The 17,253-nt window shown below is 53.2% G+C and overlaps 4 protein-coding genes and 1 non-coding gene across 7 annotated transcripts; 1 reads left to right on the top strand and 4 right to left on the bottom strand.

Moving 5' to 3' along the window:
• Window positions 1–1,234: 1,234 nt before the first annotated feature.
• Window positions 1,235–4,759, bottom strand: ATP6AP1 (ATPase H+ transporting accessory protein 1). Its single transcript, XM_053473138.1, has 10 exons — window positions 4,639–4,759; window positions 4,002–4,128; window positions 3,735–3,809; window positions 3,320–3,513; window positions 2,993–3,033; window positions 2,586–2,671; window positions 2,250–2,491; window positions 2,093–2,143; window positions 1,666–1,909; window positions 1,235–1,444 (listed from the first exon to the last, which is right to left on the bottom strand). The coding sequence occupies exons 1-10, from the start codon at window positions 4,740–4,742 to the stop codon at window positions 1,235–1,237; spliced, it is 1,374 nt and encodes a 457-aa protein (XP_053329113.1). The 5' UTR covers window positions 4,743–4,759.
• A 1,398-nt stretch (window positions 4,760–6,157) lies between these two features.
• Window positions 6,158–10,093, bottom strand: TAFAZZIN (tafazzin, phospholipid-lysophospholipid transacylase). Of its 3 annotated transcripts, XM_053472864.1 has the most exons (11): window positions 9,882–9,967; window positions 9,475–9,616; window positions 9,127–9,255; window positions 8,853–8,898; window positions 8,531–8,616; window positions 8,320–8,400; window positions 7,845–7,886; window positions 7,697–7,759; window positions 7,357–7,409; window positions 6,939–7,016; window positions 6,158–6,509 (listed from the first exon to the last, which is right to left on the bottom strand). In XM_053472864.1, the coding sequence occupies exons 1-11, from the start codon at window positions 9,963–9,965 to the stop codon at window positions 6,408–6,410; spliced, it is 906 nt and encodes a 301-aa protein (XP_053328839.1). In that variant the 5' UTR covers window positions 9,966–9,967; the 3' UTR covers window positions 6,158–6,407. The 3 variants fall into 3 exon arrangements, with proteins under 3 accessions (XP_053328839.1, XP_053328840.1, XP_053328838.1); XM_053472865.1 differs by lacking the exons at window positions 7,357–7,409; window positions 9,882–9,967 and adding an exon at window positions 9,996–10,093; XM_053472863.1 differs by lacking the exon at window positions 7,357–7,409.
• Window positions 10,094–11,170: 1,077 nt separating this feature from the next.
• Window positions 11,171–14,600, top strand: LOC128503647 (deoxyribonuclease gamma-like). The gene is made up of 8 exons (XM_053473805.1): window positions 11,171–11,308; window positions 11,443–11,531; window positions 12,671–12,757; window positions 12,881–12,981; window positions 13,266–13,378; window positions 13,800–13,957; window positions 14,330–14,426; window positions 14,515–14,600. Exons 1-8 carry the CDS (start codon window positions 11,171–11,173, stop codon window positions 14,587–14,589), a joined length of 858 nt encoding a protein of 285 aa, XP_053329780.1. The 3' UTR covers window positions 14,590–14,600.
• Window positions 14,601–15,101: 501 nt separating this feature from the next.
• On the bottom strand, window positions 15,102–17,024 carry RPL10 (ribosomal protein L10). The gene is made up of 6 exons (XM_053474234.1): window positions 16,945–17,024; window positions 16,594–16,652; window positions 16,353–16,460; window positions 16,126–16,264; window positions 15,493–15,655; window positions 15,102–15,295 (listed from the first exon to the last, which is right to left on the bottom strand). The coding sequence occupies exons 1-6, from the start codon at window positions 16,965–16,967 to the stop codon at window positions 15,140–15,142; spliced, it is 648 nt and encodes a 215-aa protein (XP_053330209.1). The 5' UTR covers window positions 16,968–17,024; the 3' UTR covers window positions 15,102–15,139.
• On the bottom strand, window positions 15,897–16,030 carry LOC128504160 (small nucleolar RNA SNORA70). Its single transcript, XR_008355393.1, has one exon. It is a non-coding gene; the product is annotated as a small nucleolar RNA SNORA70 (small nucleolar RNA).
• Window positions 17,025–17,253: the final 229 nt, after the last annotated feature.

The raw sequence follows: 17,253 nt of genomic DNA, 5'->3' as shown, positions 1-17,253 counted from the left end.
GATGCGCGCGGGGGCAGGGGCTGGTCTTATTGCGACATATTATATAGAGCGAGGCAGGATTACTATAACATGTAGCATCCATAATACTTCAGCGCAGCGGGAGAAAGGATTCGGGTTATATTATACAGTGATATATGTTCATATCTAACCACATCTAAGGGGAAGTTTACCTTCTATCAGATGGTATCTAGAATATTGCTGTCCCTTATGTTAGATGGCATCTAGAAAATGACCGTGCCTTATATTCGACAATATCCAGAACATTAGTGTGCCTTATGAGAGAAATTATTTAGAACATTACTGTCTTATATGACACGCTTCTTATACCTAACTCTAGATCATCGCCAGCCATTGCATTTGACAATATCTAGAACGTGACTGTGCCTTATTTGACGCGCTACCTAGAACACGTGCCTTTTATTTAACAGAATCTAGAACATCACTGTGCTTATGTTACATGCTACCTAGAACATTCCCGTTAGACCTGGCGCTCCACTCACAACATGGCTCTCATATCCCACGCGTCACTGTGCCGCGTATCCGACAAGGTTCAAGCTATATTATACTCTCTACATGGGGTCTCGCTGCTCCAAGGCTCCAGCTGCTAATAGTGCTTTCTTGTTTTTAAGACCCCGTTACGGTCATCGGCTGTCTCTTCTCCAAACTTGACTCCAGGGGCCACGTGAGAATGCTGCCACATTTCAGACGCATAGGTCAGGTAGAACAGCGGTATTTTATTTGTCAATAAGTTACACAGTGAACAGTTACAAAGGGGTTAACAGGCCCCAGGAGCTCATGAGAAGCATCACAATTACATACAGCACAGGAGCCACAAATCCATACATCGCTCCCGGGACGCCATATGAACATCTCAAAGGATTTCTACGTCACAGCATCGGCCAACGACACTTACACGGGAAAGAAACCAAATCGGGACAAGACACGCGGAGCACGAGTCTACAGAAGGAAAGTCCAGAAACGCAGCCAACGGCAGACTGCTGGGGGTTTATGGTGATGAAATCGGGACCCTCAGACCCAGACCTGTCCCCGGCCTTCCCGCGGACGTGATTATGGCCCAGAGTCGCCGCCAGGCAGCGGTAACACGATCACAGCCTTAATCCGGACAGCAGAGACCGGGGGGGGGGGTTAGGATCTAATCCTTCTACCTGATGGCATATTCATAGACAGAGTGATGCAGGGGGCGCTGCTTCTGGACTGAGGGGGGCATTCAGGGTCACTCTGTTTGGGGCACAGATATGGACGGACCTTTGGGGTCATCAAATCGATCCATAGTCTTTAGACTCATCACCATGTGCAGCCCATACGTCAGAATGAAGACAAAAAGCAGGGTGGTGAGGAGCCCCATCCAGATCCCTGGCGAGAAGAAGCCGGCGCAGTCGCTGGCATAAGAGAACTTCACGCCGGTCACATTGAAAGCCTGGATCTGGAACAGAAGCAGAGGAAAGCGTCACTAAGCGTGCGGCCATTACCAGAAGAAAGGAAGTCAAACAGAAGTCAAACAGTCGCCATCTTTGTTGACGGCCACTTTACTAACTGAAGAGTCAGGAGGATCTTAATATACCTGATGTTTATTGTGGTCTGGCCCAAGCAGACCTGATAAAACCCCCAAGCAAGCGCTACGGAAATGGCCCAACTTATTCCTACCTGGAAATCGGCCACGTGCAGCTGCCACTTGGAGGATGGGGAAGCCTTGCTGGTGTTGCTGACGAGGAGCCCACCGTACACGGAGTAACTGCTCACGTACTGACAGTGGAAGGAGTAATTGCTGGGAGCGTTGACTTGCGGAGCGAGGAACGTGGCATTCTGATTGTCGTAATCGATGTCCACGCGAGTCAAAGTGAACCAAAAGCGGGCAGACACGGGGTACCACAGGCTGGCGAGCTGGAATCTGTAGAGAAAGTGCTCGCTGGGTTGGTAACTACACGTAACGGCCGACCCGAAACATTGTCACGTGGACAATACCCTACCTGCGTGTGTGTGTGTGTGTGTGTGGTTACGGGTCATTTATTAACGGACACGGAGGTTGCGATAAAACCATCTTCTCCGTTTACCAAACAGGCCGAAAACTTACGTGAGCGTCACAGGCTTTGCCTTCAGAGCGTTTTCATATCTGAGCACCAGCCTAAAAACAGAGAACGGGTCAGAGAGCAGCGCTGCGTGTCCCCCCCAACCACGATGCAAACCCCCCGGAAACATTCACACCCAAAACAAAGGCCAGCTTTTCTCACGTGGAACGGTTCCAGGAGCAACTGGATCCAGTCAGGTCCAGATCTTTTGCAAGGAATGTTCTGTTGGTCAAGTCCAGCCACACATCATCCACCAACACAGAGACGTTTTTAGCCCAGAGCAGGATACACGGGGCGTTCTGGGTGTCGTTGTAGGACACGGGAGGGTAGCTGGAAGCAGGCGATGCCGTCTCCAGCAACTGACGCCCGAGGCTGCCCACGGAGAACGCAGCTTCACGGATCACCTAAGCAGCCCAGACAGTCAATGGTTAAAAACAAAATGAACCCTCAACACACAAACACCCCCCCTGCTCCGGCGAGACGCGCCACAGGACGTACCCGCGAGGGCCGCAGGGCCGTCAGGATCGCTGTGTACGGGACCCCCTCCGACTTCAGCATGCTCAGGACCTGTCCGATCACCTCATCTGCAAAGAGAAAACCACAGACTATTTCACACGTGGTGCAGATCTAACGGGCAGGGGGCATTTACTTTGCACGTGGCACAGATCTAACGGGCAGGGGGCATTTACTTTGCACGTGGCACAGATCTAAAGGGCAGGGGGTATTCACTTTGCACGTGGTGCATGTTCCACCCGCAGTTCCTCAACGCACTGCACGATTAATAGAGAATACATTTCTTCCAAACTGTTAATATAAAAGGCTGTCCAACCTCAGCCCCCACAGATACCAATAAGCTGGATGCACAGTGGCGTTTAGATGATGGGAGGAAGCCACGTAACGCTTACCATTGGCTCTCAGGACGTCTTTGGCCCCCATCGGCCCGGCACTAAGAAAAGAAAAGTCAATAAAAATATTTAAAAAAATGAAATACACAAAAATCATCGCAGCGACGAGGAAAGAGGGATTTATTTACCAAACGGTGGCGTACGGTGGCGTATTAACGCAGCAGCCACTGCCCTGATCGGTGAAACCGTTAATGAGACCCCTCCGCCGTCGGCCGAGATTGATGGGCAGAGCCCAGGGCAGCGTTTTACTGCCAACATGAGGCAATCGTGACTAGCGCATGGACTAGCGTAACAGCCATGGAGCCCACGTTCAGTATCACGTCATACCTGCTGGCGTAGGGCAGGCTGACCACGAGCAGAGACGGGATGCTTTCGTTTAGCTTTAGTTCCAGGAGGGTCGACTGGTCCACGTGCAGAGGGCTGGCGCCCAGTTTCTCTTTCAGATAGGTGGGGAGGATGTTGGCAGCGTACCAGTCCACGGCGGGGAGCACCAGGGAGGAGGGCGATGACTCCATAATGCTCTGCAACCCATTATCAGACAGCTAGTCCACGTGGAAACCACTTATATGCCATAAACATCTCAAGTCTACAGTGCCAGTTACCCCCTAAGACCAAACTCTTCCTTCCCGGGATCTTATCACTAAGCGTGTCTTGGATTCCTCTCTACCTGGACTCCTCCGCTACACACGTGTAAGTCACGGGCCTACCACGGCAAACACCAAACTGGCCCAAGTTCTCTCACCTCCAGGTTTGGGAAAGCGCTGTCCTGCTTGTTGCCATAAACGCCACCGAATGCCGTGAAATCTTCCACGCTCAGCTGCCAGAGGGAGAAGAGACAGGGAAGGCCATTAGTCCCGTCACGCGGGCCCCGTCGTCGCTGGAAACAGGCGCTCACACGCGGCGAGGACACGCGGGCCCCGTCGTCGCTGGAAACAGGCGCTCACACGCTGCCAGGTTCCACGTATCTGTGGACACGCCGATTATTATATATTGGTAAAGCACCAGGTACCTTCTCTTGGAGAAACAGCAGGACATTCTTGGGTCCGGAGAGCAGCGCCGGCTCCAGGTACTGGCCGAGCTGAACGTCCGTGGCTACGTGTCCACTCTGTGCGCTGGGCTGCGACATCCACACGGAGCTAGAGAAAAAAGAAAACAAATACCCCCGCGTACAGGACGTCAGACATATTTCTCCTTCCCTGCGTAATGATCATGTGACCTGTATAAGTTTAGCGTCAGAGCGAGCCCAGCGGAGGGGAGGGGTTGCCTTGGAGGAGGTGGCAGAGGGCACAGAAACAGGAAGTTGGGGCATAGCTGATTCACCTCGGCCATTTCCAGACCCCCCCCTGCGAGCCCGGCTCCACCCTCCTCCCCTCGGACTGCCCCCCCCAAACACCAGAGGGATTAACCCTTACCAAACCAGCTACAGACACGCAATACCACCCCAGCTGTATTTACTCTGCACCCCGCCCCCGCATCATCACCACAGAGCCATATGCCCTTCACCCAGCTGCAAACAACCTCTGTTACCCAACCGACAAATTGCCCCAGCCAGTGTTACCCCAGCTTCAAATACCCCCGGCCTCTGTCACCCAACCGGCAAATTGCCCCAGCTGCAAATACCCCCGGCCCCTGTTACCACATCTCACCTCTCACTGGACCACATGAGCAGCGGCACCTGCTGTGAAGAGGCACCGAGCCGGAGGCACCCAAGGAGGAGGACGGCCGAAAGGAAGAGAAGTTGCTCCGCCATCTTCCTGTCACTGAGACCGAAGCCGTATCATGTGATCCAGCTATGACCTGTCATGTGACAACAAGGCATGTTCATTGGCTACACTACATAAAACGTCATAACAGAGAGGCGGGGCCGCGCACTTTGCTTGCGGTACTGGCATCCGCCAGAGGGGGTATTTCATGGTGTAGAGCTTAAATACTCCTGTAGTGACATCGATGGGTGCATCTGCTTGGTAGGGGGAGGGCTGTAATACCCCGCTACACCCCTGCAGTGACACGGAGGGGGCACCTAACATGGGGTAGGGGAGCGCAGGGCTGTAATACCACCAAGTACACAGATGCTCCATCGTTAATCGTCTTGCGTATGAGAGATGTGGGGAGGAACACCCCCACGGCTTAAGCTGTAATGGGGGAGTCTCTATAGAGCAACGTAAAGAAAACTAATGAGCGAGGAGCAGCAGCAGCGGGGAAGGCCCCGGGACCCCGATCCTCACACCTTCAGAGAGAAACCACGTCCTGCTAACGAGGGCCATGCGCTGGAAGGGCCCCCACCGCAGATCAGTCTGACCTATAGCAAGAAGGAACCTTAAAGATGCCCCCTCACACACCGCGACACCCACCCCCACACACACCACCCGCCCCCTCACGCACACACACACACACCGCGACACCCCCCTCACACACACACCGCGACACCAACCTCACACACACACACCGTGACACCCCCTCACACACACACACCCCGCGACACCCGCCCCCTCACCCGCACACACACCCCGGCACCCGCCCCCTCACGCGCACACACACCCCGGCACCCGCCCCCTCACGCGCACACACACACACCGCGACACCCGCCCCCTCGCGCGCACACACCGTGACACACCCGCCCCCTCACACGCGCGCACACACACACCGCGACACCCGCCCCCTCACACGCACACACACACCGCGACACCCGCCCCCTCACACGCACACACACACGACACCCGCCCCCTCACACGCACACACACACACGACACCCGCCCCCTCACACGCACACACACACGACACCCGCCCCCTCACCGCGACACCCGCCCCCTCACCGCGACACCCGCCCCCTCACGCACACACACACCGCGACACCCGCCCCCTCACGCACACACACACACCGCGACACCCGCCCCCTCACGCACACACACACCGCGACACCCGCCCCCTCACGCACACACACACCGCGACACCCGCCCCCTCACGCACACACACACCGCGACACCCGCCCCCTCACGCACACACACACCGCGACACCCGCCCCCTCACGCACACACACACACCGCGACACCCGCCCCCTCACGCACATACACCGCGACATCTGTCCCCTCACGCACATACACCGCGACATCTGTCCCATCACGCACATACACCGCGACATCTGCCCCCTCCTTCTCAATGCAACAATTCAAGATGGAAAACTTTTTATTCCTTTTAAAAATACCTAAAAACTTAATAAAACAGCATTAGTCGGGTCCGATACAAACAACATATATCTGCACATTGGGGGGGGGCGATTGGGGCTACTTCATTGTCCGTGACGGATGGAAAGGGATCTCCTTGCGTGTAAAATGCACCGATCCGGCGGTGGTCGTCGCTCAGAGGTAGTCTGATATGATACACCCTTTCCTGCCCAAGTTGGCAGGACCCCCACGTGTCACGTCTGTCCCCGGGGGCCGTGGTGAAGGGTCTCTGCCTGCGCCTTCAGTTTGCGGAACTCGTCCTGGATGTAATCTGTTACGGCCTTCCTGATCTCCACCTCGAGAAAGATAATGATCACGGTCATCGGAACAGAAACACATAACTACCCCCCCCCGGGCAGAAACAGGGCTATGAACTAAGCCACCGGCGCTGCCAAATAACCCCCGGGGCAGAAACAGGGCTATGAACTAAGCCACCAGCAGACACATAAACCAGTTGAGTCTCTTATTCTAACCGGTTTCTGCACAAACATGGAGGCTGCGGAACCCACTCATCGTTCACACAGATCGAACAATCAGAAACCTAGAACCTGCCTCAAACCTTAATCAATCGTTGGTTTCGTCTTAGATTCAGGAGCCGTATGTCTATCCCATACGTGTGGCTGGACCTCACTGTATTACCCTCTACCACTTCTGCTGGGAGGCTGCTCCACTTATCTACCCTCACTGTTCCCCTAAATCCCACTGCACCCGAATACTTAACTTACCGAAGAGCGATTTTCCAGCTCTAGTTGCTTCACAACTTTCTTTGCACTGAAGGGTCTTCCCACCAACACAGTGATCCTCTATAAAGGTTAAAATAAATGAAGAACGTTATTTGTGGTCTTCAGAGACCCCCGAGCTTCGCACAGCCACTCACATAGCGCCGTCATATTCCGCAGTGAGGTCAGATATTTAGGGGTCTATTTAATAAAAAGCGTTAAGAAATCGGAGGAAAACAGAAGATTGTCCCACATTCTACGTGGCCAGCCAGACCCCCAGCGTCGGGGACACTGTTTACGGGAGCCCACGAGACCCAAACCGCATCCGGCAAGCGGACAGCTTTCACAGAGAAGATATTCTGAAGCCCGACGGGGAGGAACAGCCCGACGGCCCACTTTACTGGATCCCTAAATCGTGGCTCACCTGTCCGTAGCGTGGAACGTAAGGAGGATCGTTGGGGAGAACGTCATTCAATCCTGTATGAGAGACACACATTACCACAAAGCATGCAACGTACAGAACGACACCCCCCCCACAGGCCACCCCCCCACCCCATGCCCCCACAAACCAACCCCCACCCCCCCCCACCCCTGCCAACCCCCCCACAAACCAACCCCTACCCCTGCCAACTCCCCCACAAACCAATCCCCACCCCAGACCATACCCCCCACCCCTGCCAACCCCCCACTCACAAACCAACCCCCGGCCAAACCCCCCCTTGTACCAAACATACCACGCAGTAAGTGGCCACACGAACACTCACCCACATGCCACAGAGGAAGAATGATGGGATTCTGCGCACACTCAGAGATCAGACGGCCGATTCCTGCGGAGAAGGACGCAGACAGTTGCTCACGTGGCTCATTTACCCCCAGATGACACGAACCACAAATATAATCAACGGCACTCACCCCACTTCAGCCGCACGAAGTCCTGACTCACGTTTACTTTCCCTATGCGAGAAAAAAAAAAGTATCAGAGCTGCTCCGGATCTCTACGTGGACAGGCTTCTCGATTACATATACACATACACGCACGCACACACTATATACATATACACTACACACACTATAATATATATATATATATATATATATATATATATATATATATATATATATATATATATATATATATATATATATATATATATATATATATATATATACACACACACACTCATACACACATACATACATACACACACACGATATTGTGTTACTTTATGTGTAACACACCAACATATTCCAACGTGTTGTAGACGGACACGTAAAGAGATAGCAGCAGAAAGGAAGGGGGCGAGAGCAGACATTGGGCCATTTAATGCCTCTTCGGGGGTGGCTGAGGCTCCACCAATGGCCTGAGCGGCCGCTTAGGGGTCATTACCCTCCGGGAACACGTGGACCCAGTCTCCCCTGTTGAGCCGATCCAGGATGAAGTCCATTCCTCTCTGATACACGCCATCGCCTGCACAGAAAGAAGACCATCTATGAGCCGAGCATGGACACAGAGCCACGGACAGCAATAAGTATATAATTTCTGTATGTATACATTATTTTATATATCTACCAGCTACACACAAGACATGGCCACGCACCTCGACACACGGGCACGCACTTCCCGAGGCTGAAAAATAGCGAATGAAGTTCTTTGGTGAAGCAGATATCAGCAGCTGTTGGGGTCCTGCGGTGGGAACCGACACGTTAGACACATCTCTCCCTCCATCCGTTATCCCCTCTCTGCGCCCACGTTTCACCTCTCTCCATCCGTTATCCCCTCTTTCTGCCCACGTTTCGCTTCTCCATGTTACCTGCGCTGCTCCTATTCTAACTTTAAACTCTCACTGTAATGCCACTGCCGCAGGTGGCTTTATGGTCTCCCCCTCGTGGAACGAATAGAGCGTCTTGTGGGATACTCACCACCTCATCCTGTGCAGATTCCACACGTGCTTTAATTTCAGAATGCCTGCGTAAAGAAGAAGAAACCCACGGCTGGTAACACACAGCTAAGCCACGGTGTTTGCTTCCCGACCACGTTTCCGCCACAACCAAGAACCATTTTGTCTAGAAACGCTGCTCTGTCACGTATTGCACATGTGCCAGGACAAGCCTAAGCGTGGGCTCATTCACCCCATACGGTGGCATTCTAGCCAGCAGGCGCCAGCGACAGGAGCAGGACTCGGCATTTACTTACCCCACAGGTGGGGATCATCCATGCAGGACTGGTGGTTGGAGATGGTCACAAGCGGAGTGTCCGGCTGCCGGTTTTCAATCAGGTCATACAGGACCTCTTTATTGTGGACGTCCACGTGATTCACGTACCCTGTAAAATAATGGCGGAGAAAATGAAAGGTCCGCGGGCAACGATTCCTCACGTGGCACGAACTGCGTCGCTCGGAGGCTGCCCTGGGCGACACGTTCGTCGTACTCAACGGGACCTCGTATCCACGGAGCACACCTGCCACGGGACCACACGCGGCCAACCAGTCTTAAACACACAGATCGCATCAACTCTACATTCAGTACCGAGCCAATAACTCACGAGTCCAGAGCCAGCTGTATGTGCCCACGAGACCCATGACCACGGTGCCGGTGAGAGTCCGGGGGAGACGCGCACGCTCCGGGAAAGGCCATTTTACCAGAAGGGGCATCTTCTGGAGGCGACGAGGACCCGGATCAGCGAGCTGTTAATGAGAGAGAAGAGCCACGCCGGAGGTCGGTGACAGCCACTAAAGCCCCTCGAAGCAGAGTGCAAGCTCCCAGGCCCGCTCCTCCTATGTAAATCTCAATGGCAGTTGTAATGTTCACTTTAATGTAACAACGCCACGGAACCTGCTGCTGCCGCCATTCATTCACTAGCAATGAATCTGCGAGGATCCCTAATCTCCCCGTGGACTTCACCTCCTCGCAAAAGCCCCTTAACTCTCCTCCCCCCCCCACCGCCCTCACCTGCCGGCAGCGCAAACGAGGCCGTAAACCACTGCCGAGCGTCGTAAGGAAACCCAGTAATACAGCTGGTGTACAAAACGCCATATTTAATTCGGGCAGAGCCGCCACACACACCACGTCTGGCGAAACGGCCAAGACTAAAGAATTACAAACAGAAGCGCCTCAGGGACGGGTAAAAGGGGGCCGTGCCCCAACAAGCATGGCTGCCGCAGCGATCACGTGACCGACACACGGCCACGCCCTTACCCGGAAGGGCTCGACTTCCTGTGTGCTGCTGGCGGGAGTCCGCGAGGGGGCGCTTTCCTGAACAGAGCCCTATCTGCTCTCCTGTGCAAATCAGCGCTTACCTCTCATAAGTGGACTTATGCTGTGGCAAGCAATGGTCCGTTAGTTGCTGTGGATTTCAGTCCATTTACACGCAGGTTCTGCGTACATGCGCTGCGCATCCAAATTTTGCTTCACTGCATGTGATCATAGCTCCTAAGTGCACCGCTTCGTGTGAGACATTCCTGATTTCAGTGACCAGTTGGGGAGGTTAGAGGACGGCCCCCGAGCATATGCTGAGCTCGGCCACCTCTCCCTCACTGCCACCTTGGGACATATTGAAGGGGAGCACTGCGATGTGGGTGGAGGCTCAGTGCTCCGTCGATAGCCACACTCCACATTCAGTGTTATGCATTGTTCAGGGCCCCTCCCCCATCATACATGTGTTAGCGCCATACGAATGCTCGTATATACACATATACATACACACGGACATACGTGGCCATTCATAGTGCGGAGTTGGAGCCTGATAAACGGTATTTAGTTTTTCACACATGGCTTCTCCATTTTGGCTTTATTTTAGTGAAATAAATCGTGACCATGTGTAATATGTCATGTGCTGTTCATCTGCGGTTCTGTTTAGCTTTATTTAGCTCATTTGTAGACCTGCTAAGGGACTGATTAATGTCCTGATCTGTAAAATCGTACAATTCATAGAGGTTGTGGCTTCTTTTTCACACGTCTGCATAAGCTATAAATGGCCTCTACAAGGGAGCGGCGCACACCTTCATCCTGATGGCGGCGGCAGCGCGGTAAGTACCGGCGGCAGCGCGGTAAGTACCGGCATTGTGTGTTGTGACAGATTCTAGAGCCCGCTTCGTGCTGACTGGGCGCTGACACAGCATCAGCTTGTGACCTCCCGACGCTCTCCTCATAGCATCCCGTGGACACAGCGATTCCCCTGTAACCCGTCGCCATCCCGCCCAGCTCTGTGCAGGAAGAAGGTACGTGTCCTCTGCTCCGACATGCCGTGCCGTGCCGTGGCTCTGCTCCTGCTCAGCGCACACCTCGCCGCAGCTGCCTTCAAAATCTGCGCTTTCAACGTCAAAAGCTTTGGAGAAGCAAAAGTGTCCAACAAAAGGGTCCTGGAAAGTCTGGTGAAGGTGGGTGAGGAGCGCTGACCCACGTTTCCGCGTCTTAACAAAGGCTTCTACCAGCCGTCACGGGCTCGTTATATATGAGCAGCGTACAGCGCCGTGGAGTATAAATAATACTCATTCCATGTGCTTTGGGGCAGATCTTGGCGCGATGCGATATCTGTGTCATCCAAGAAGTCCGAGACGCCAAAGGAGAAGCGATCCCGACCCTGGTGAAGGAGCTGAACAGGTAAACGCCAAGCGCCACGGAGTATGACGGCGATGTATAATAACACATTGTACAGCGCTGCAGAGTATGACGGCGATATATAAATAATAATAATAACACACACTGTACAGCGCTGCGGAGTATGACGGCGATATATAAATAATAACACACATTGTACAGCGCTGCGGAGTATGACGGCGATATATAAATAATAATAATAACACATTGTACAGCGCTGCGGAGCATGACGGCGATATATAAATAATAACACATTGTACAGCGCTGCAGAGTATGACGGCGATATATAAATAATAATAACACATTGTACAGCGCTGCGGAGTATGACGGCGATATATAAATAATAACACACATTGTACAGCGCTGCGGAGTATGACGGTGATATATAAATAATAATAACACACATTGTACAGCGCTGCGGAGTATGACGGCGATATATAAATAATAATAATAACACACATTGTACAGCGCTGCGGAGTATGACGGCGATATATAAATAATAACACATTGTACAGCGCTGCGGAGTATGACGGCGATATATAAATAATAACACATTGTACAGCACTGCGGAGTATGATGGCGATATATAAATAATAATAACACACATTGTACAGCGCTGCGGAGTATGACAGCGATATATAAATAATAATAACACATTGTACAGCGCTGCGGAGTATGACGGCGATATATAAATAATAATAACACATTGTACAGCGCCGCGGAGTATGATGGCGATATATAAATAATAATAACACGTTGTACAGCGCTGCGGAGTATGACGGCGATATATAAATAATAACAACACACATTGTACAGCGCTGCGGAGTATGACGGCGATATATAAATAATAACACATTGTACAGCGCTGCGGAGTATGATGGCGATATATAAATAATAATAACACACATTGTACAGCGCTGCGGAGTATGACGGCGATATATAAATAATAACACATTGTACAGCGCTGCGGAGTATGATGGCGATATATAAATAATAATAACACTCGTTGTACAGCGCTGCTGAGTATGACGGCGATATATAAATGATAACACACGTTGTACAGCGCTGCAGAGTATGACGGCGATATATAAATAATAACAGTGGATGTAACGGGACACGTGGCCCTTCCTTCCCCTGCGCAGGTATGCCGGGCATCATCTGTACGCGCACCTGAACAGCAGGAGGCTGGGGAGGAATAGTTATAAGGAGCAGCTCGTGTTTCTCTACAGGTAACCCACTAACCGCTATTTGCTTTGGGACGAGACGTGGGGAGCGGCTTGAGATGAGGTGTGGGGGGCGGATTGGGGCGCAGCGTGGGCCGCTCCGTGTAACTCTCACTAATTGACTGGCAGGAGTGACACGGTTGAAGTCACTGACTGGCATCAGTACGAGGAACACCCAGAATCCTTTGCAAGAGAGCCGTTGGCCGTGCGCTTCCACTCGCCAAGGACCGGTAAGGCTCCCAGCGCGCCATTACGTGGCACTCATAGATGTGGCCCTGTCCGTAGTGTATGAAGGAGTCTCACCAAATGCAAAGCTGTACATTGGCCAATAGAAGGCATCACTACACGGACCCCCGTAACGGCAGCCGTTCAAGGGTTGGGAGCGGCTCCCCCCGAGCTTTACATTGGGAGGAATCGTCTGGAGATCACTCTCCTTCCGTTAGTAGAAGTCATTAGAGAGGCACGGACTCGCCGCGTGGACTAACTGAACGTGGACATTTTCTGTGGTTTCCAGTAATGAAGGACTTTGTTGTGATGTCTCATCACACGTGTCCCCGAGAGGCAGCCAAGGAAATTAACGCGCTGCTAGAGCTCATGCTGGACGTGGAGCGCCGCTGGAAGGTGGAGGTAGGTGGGAATTGTGAACATTTTACGAGCTGTGGCCCCGAGCACTGGCCTGGCTCAAGCATCCGTGATTCGTGGAGTCCTTTGTGCCGAGATGCTTGTGGCCCTGAGGAGCAGTCTGTATAGAGCTTACTTCATTGGGCCCCCTTCCTGCTGTAAAGGTTTTGTTCTGGTGCCACGTGGTTGGCATAGTGTCACATTTACACAATGACTGGATTCTTTTGGTGATCCGGATTCTATAACAAGGGACCGGTAGATTGAAAGCTCTTCTCAGCAGGGACCTCCTCACCCTCTGTCCCTCCGGATAGTAAAGTGATCGTACATCGTGTTCGTACCTCACTGCAGCCTATGCTGGAGCTACAGAAATAATATTCGTGGTGGCGTGGGGGGGTAAGTGGATCGCTTTATGGTTGTGTTTTTATAGAGCGTAATGCTTCTCGGTGATTTGAACGCATCCTGTGGCTATGTGACCGTGGAAGAGTGGAAAGGGATCCTACGACGAAGCAGCGACACCTTTCACTGGCTGATCGGAGACCAAGAAGACACCACCGTCAGCCACAAGACACACTGCGCCTATGACAGGTAACAGCGGCGGGCTGTAAAGGGTTACGCAGAAACGGGGCCACAGATCCTGTAGAGATCCACGTGGAGAAATAAAAGGTTCCTCCTGTAAACCGATTGCAACTAAAATACTTCTTTACGAATATTCTGGCCACGTTTCATGATCCACGCCTGTGTTGGATCACGGCTTCCTAGCAAGAGCTTGAAAGCCTTTCCCAAATCTTCTGCATTAAAACACCCACAGATCCACACTCACAGCGACTGAGCCACGGATGGAAGGTCCGTTACAGAAGTGCTCAGTGGTGTAATTAGCTCTTGGGAAGGTGCAGGCAGGCCACGTATGACCAGCAGCAGGTTTGTGTTTGTAATGTGGCCGCTTCCTCTGCCCTGAAGGATTGTGATCCACGGGGAGAGATTCCTGAAAGCGATCGTCCAGGGATCCGCAAAACCCTTCAACTTTGCGAAGAAACTGGGATTGTCTGAGGAAGAGGTGAGACGCTCTGACCAAGGAGGGGGGGATGGGTGGGCGGGTTGCACGCGACGCTCTACAGGGTGACATCGTGTCGGGTCTCTCGCAGGCATTACGAGTGAGCGATCACTTCCCAGTGGAGGTTAATCTTCGAATCCATCCCAGAGTGGACAGAGAGCTGTGATCACCCGCAGACCACCGAGACCCCATCAGACCGCCGGCCGAATACCCACCTCGTGCACCAGGATCCCCCAGCTGTCTAAAGCGTTCGCTGGAGCTTCTCAAAGTGCGGATCGCCTCACCCGGCCCATTAGCTGGAAGCTGAGTTTATTATTTATCCTGAAGGCCTGGTATAATGTATAATTCAAAGATCGAATTCCACAAGGGCCAGCACGCTTATTTACCTATACGTTATACAGGGGGTCGGCCACCGATATACCTATACATTATACAGGGGGCCAGCTGACTACATTACACACTGGCATTGCACTTATCGCAGCAGGACACCCTTCTTACCAAACCAGTTTCGCCTGCTGAGCAGACCTTTGCCCCGGGGAGGGTATTCTGTATAACATGCTGTTATTAAAACTGATATGTTGTGCTGCCAATGAGTCTTATTGTCAGGAAGCAGAGATCCAGCAGCGTGATCCCTGGCCGAGTCCATCCACCCCACAGAAACCACAAAAACACGGAGGGTAGAATGTCGGGGTTTTATTCACTTGAAAACACGGGATTTAAGCAACATGCAGCGCCCTCCACTTATCCAGTGGGCCACGGTTGGGCATGTACTTCACGCCGCAGCCGTCGGGGACCAGGCGCTTCTCGGCCACCATGCCCTCGAACTCGTCTGCGTTGAACTTCGTGAAACCCCATTTCTTGGAGATGTGGATCTGCGAACAAAACAATCACGTTCAGAAACGAGCAAAGCTGGGCTCTCACAGTGAGCGGGTAGTAGATAAAGGGAACAGCGTGCCAGCAGATGGGGTAGAGAAGTTTGTGGCTGATTAAGGTTTTCCAGCAGTCCGTTCAGGGGCCGATCTGCCGGCAGGTTCTGAGTTTCTATGGGTTAAAGTGCTAAACACGTTACCTTCTGGCGTCCGGGGAACTTGAACTTGGCCCTGCGGAGAGCTTCGATCACGTGCTCCTTGTTTTGGGTCTTGGTGCGGATAGACATGATAACCTGGCCAATGTGCACACGAGCCACGGTGCCCTGGGGCTTCCCAAAGGCGCCACGCATCCCGGTCTGAAGTCTGTGGTGGGGAGGAGGGGGGGGAGACAGCATGCATCAAATGGCGGGCATACACGAGCACAGGCAGCAGCCACCGGCCACAGCAGGCAGCAGCCACCGGCCACAGCAGGCAGCAGCCACCGGCCACAGCAGGCAGCAGCCACCGGCCACAGCAGGCAGCAGCCACCGGCCACAGCAGGCAGCAGCCACCGGCCACAGCAGGCAGCAGCCACCGGCCACAGCAGGCAGCAGCCACCGGCAGGACATGTGTCCGAGGCCCCTTTAAGCGCTCTATACGGTACACGGAGCGCATACACAGCCAGGGAGCTTGATGTCCGCAGCCTTTGCGCACCAATCGCTGATTACAACAAACGCTGGTCGGCTTAATAGGCTGCGAGAAGTAAAGGCTGTGGCAGAGACCCCCGCCCCCAGACACACTATTTCGCCCGGGAGTCCCGGCAGGGAACGGACGCCCAGCGGAGGGCTCCTTACCTATCAGCACCGGCACACGATAACATCTTATTGATGCGGATGACGTGGAAGGGGTGCAGCCGAACTCTGATGTGGAAGCCATCCTTCCCGCAGCTCTTCACCATGTACTTGTTAGCGCAGATTCGAGCCGCTTCAAGGGCTGGAAAGACAGAGACCCACAGTGACCATTTCCACGCCACACAAAGAATTAATCAAGGGGAGGCCGGGGTCACTATACACCCATGTACCTTCTGATGACAGCTGCTCGTACTCATCAGAGACCATGTGACCACACAGGGGAAACTCATCCACTTTTGCCTTTTTCCGCCCCAAGTCGAAAATCCTGATTTTGGCATCTAGAGCAGAAAGAGTTAATGGAGGGACATATTTAGATAACCGGCCCTCACCGCACGTCCAGCCAGGGCATCCATCACCGAGAGCCCGCGGATACCAACAGCAGGTTATCCGAATACCGGCACGGACTCCTACCTGGGACACCGCGGCAGAAGCGAGACTTGGGGTACGGCTTGTTCTTGCAGTATCTGTAACTGAACAGAGACACAAAGCACGTTACACGCGTGTCACAGACGTACGCACCATTCCACGCACGGCCCGTTCCCAGTCCTACACCGCATTGGGTCGTGTCTGACAGCCGAGGCCGGCCTCGCGTGATTACCATCAATACACGTCAGCTACGGGTCTAGCGCTCGGGGGAACTCATTGCGTAAACCACCCTTAAATCAAGAATCTCGCGGGATCGGTCCCAGACCAGACCCTGGCTCCTAGGCCTCGACGCCGCCATATTTGCAGACACATGGTGCCCACTCAGCGAACACTCACCAGCGGGCGGGTCGACGGCCCATGATGGCGGCTTCGATCTGAAACAAACACAAAGTAAAGCTGTGAAAGCCAGAAAAAAAAAAAAAAAAGACCCAACGAGCAAGATCCTACAAACCGGCCCGGGAACACGACACAGCGACCGCCCCACTCACCTCACCGGCAGCTAAAAGGAAGCTACGACGCCTGCGCGCGGCCTTTTATGGGAGCCCCGCCCCAGGAAGCGACGTGACGTACCAGGACAGCCCCCTGGCAGTGATATGCGTATAAGGTGTGGGCGGGCACGGATAGTGCTGGGAAGTTCAGATCAGT

This window comes from Spea bombifrons, chromosome 8 (assembly GCF_027358695.1).
Source record: "Spea bombifrons isolate aSpeBom1 chromosome 8, aSpeBom1.2.pri, whole genome shotgun sequence".
NCBI lineage: Eukaryota > Metazoa > Chordata > Amphibia > Anura > Pelobatidae > Spea > Spea bombifrons.
Note: the sequence above shows the minus strand (reverse complement) of the source record. Positions and strands in the feature narration are given on the sequence as shown.

What these genes read in the sequence shown, in the direction of transcription:
- ATP6AP1 (XM_053473138.1), bottom strand. Translation starts at nt 4,742, where the DNA reads ATGGCGGAGCAACTTCTCTTCCTTTCGGCCGTCCTCCTCCTTGGGTGC. An exon ending in GCGCTTTCCCAAACCTGGAG is followed by an intron (nt 3,514 to 3,734) that starts GTGAGAGAACTT and finishes AATGGGTTGCAG; the next exon opens with AGCATTATGGAGTCATCGCC. An exon ending in TGCTCCTGGAACCGTTCCAC is followed by an intron (nt 2,144 to 2,249) that starts GTGAGAAAAGCT and finishes CTCTGTTTTTAG; the next exon opens with GCTGGTGCTCAGATATGAAA.
- TAFAZZIN (XM_053472863.1), bottom strand. Translation starts at nt 9,965, where the DNA reads ATGGCGTTTTGTACACCAGCTGTATTACTGGGTTTCCTTACGACGCTC. An exon ending in CTCGTTTGCGCTGCCGGCAG is followed by an intron (nt 9,617 to 9,881) that starts GTGAGGGCGGTG and finishes TCTCATTAACAG; the next exon opens with CTCGCTGATCCGGGTCCTCG. An exon ending in AATCTGCACAGGATGAGGTG is followed by an intron (nt 8,617 to 8,852) that starts GTGAGTATCCCA and finishes TTCCCACCGCAG; the next exon opens with GACCCCAACAGCTGCTGATA.
- LOC128503647 (XM_053473805.1), top strand. Translation starts at nt 11,171, where the DNA reads ATGCCGTGCCGTGCCGTGGCTCTGCTCCTGCTCAGCGCACACCTCGCC. An exon ending in CTTCCACTCGCCAAGGACCG is followed by an intron (nt 12,982 to 13,265) that starts GTAAGGCTCCCA and finishes TGTGGTTTCCAG; the next exon opens with TAATGAAGGACTTTGTTGTG. An exon ending in AGCGCCGCTGGAAGGTGGAG is followed by an intron (nt 13,379 to 13,799) that starts GTAGGTGGGAAT and finishes GTGTTTTTATAG; the next exon opens with AGCGTAATGCTTCTCGGTGA.
- RPL10 (XM_053474234.1), bottom strand. Translation starts at nt 16,967, where the DNA reads ATGGGCCGTCGACCCGCCCGCTG. An exon ending in GGCCGTCGACCCGCCCGCTG is followed by an intron (nt 16,653 to 16,944) that starts GTGAGTGTTCGC and finishes GTCTCTGTTCAG; the next exon opens with TTACAGATACTGCAAGAACA. An exon ending in AGTTCCCCGGACGCCAGAAG is followed by an intron (nt 15,296 to 15,492) that starts GTAACGTGTTTA and finishes TTTTGTTCGCAG; the next exon opens with ATCCACATCTCCAAGAAATG.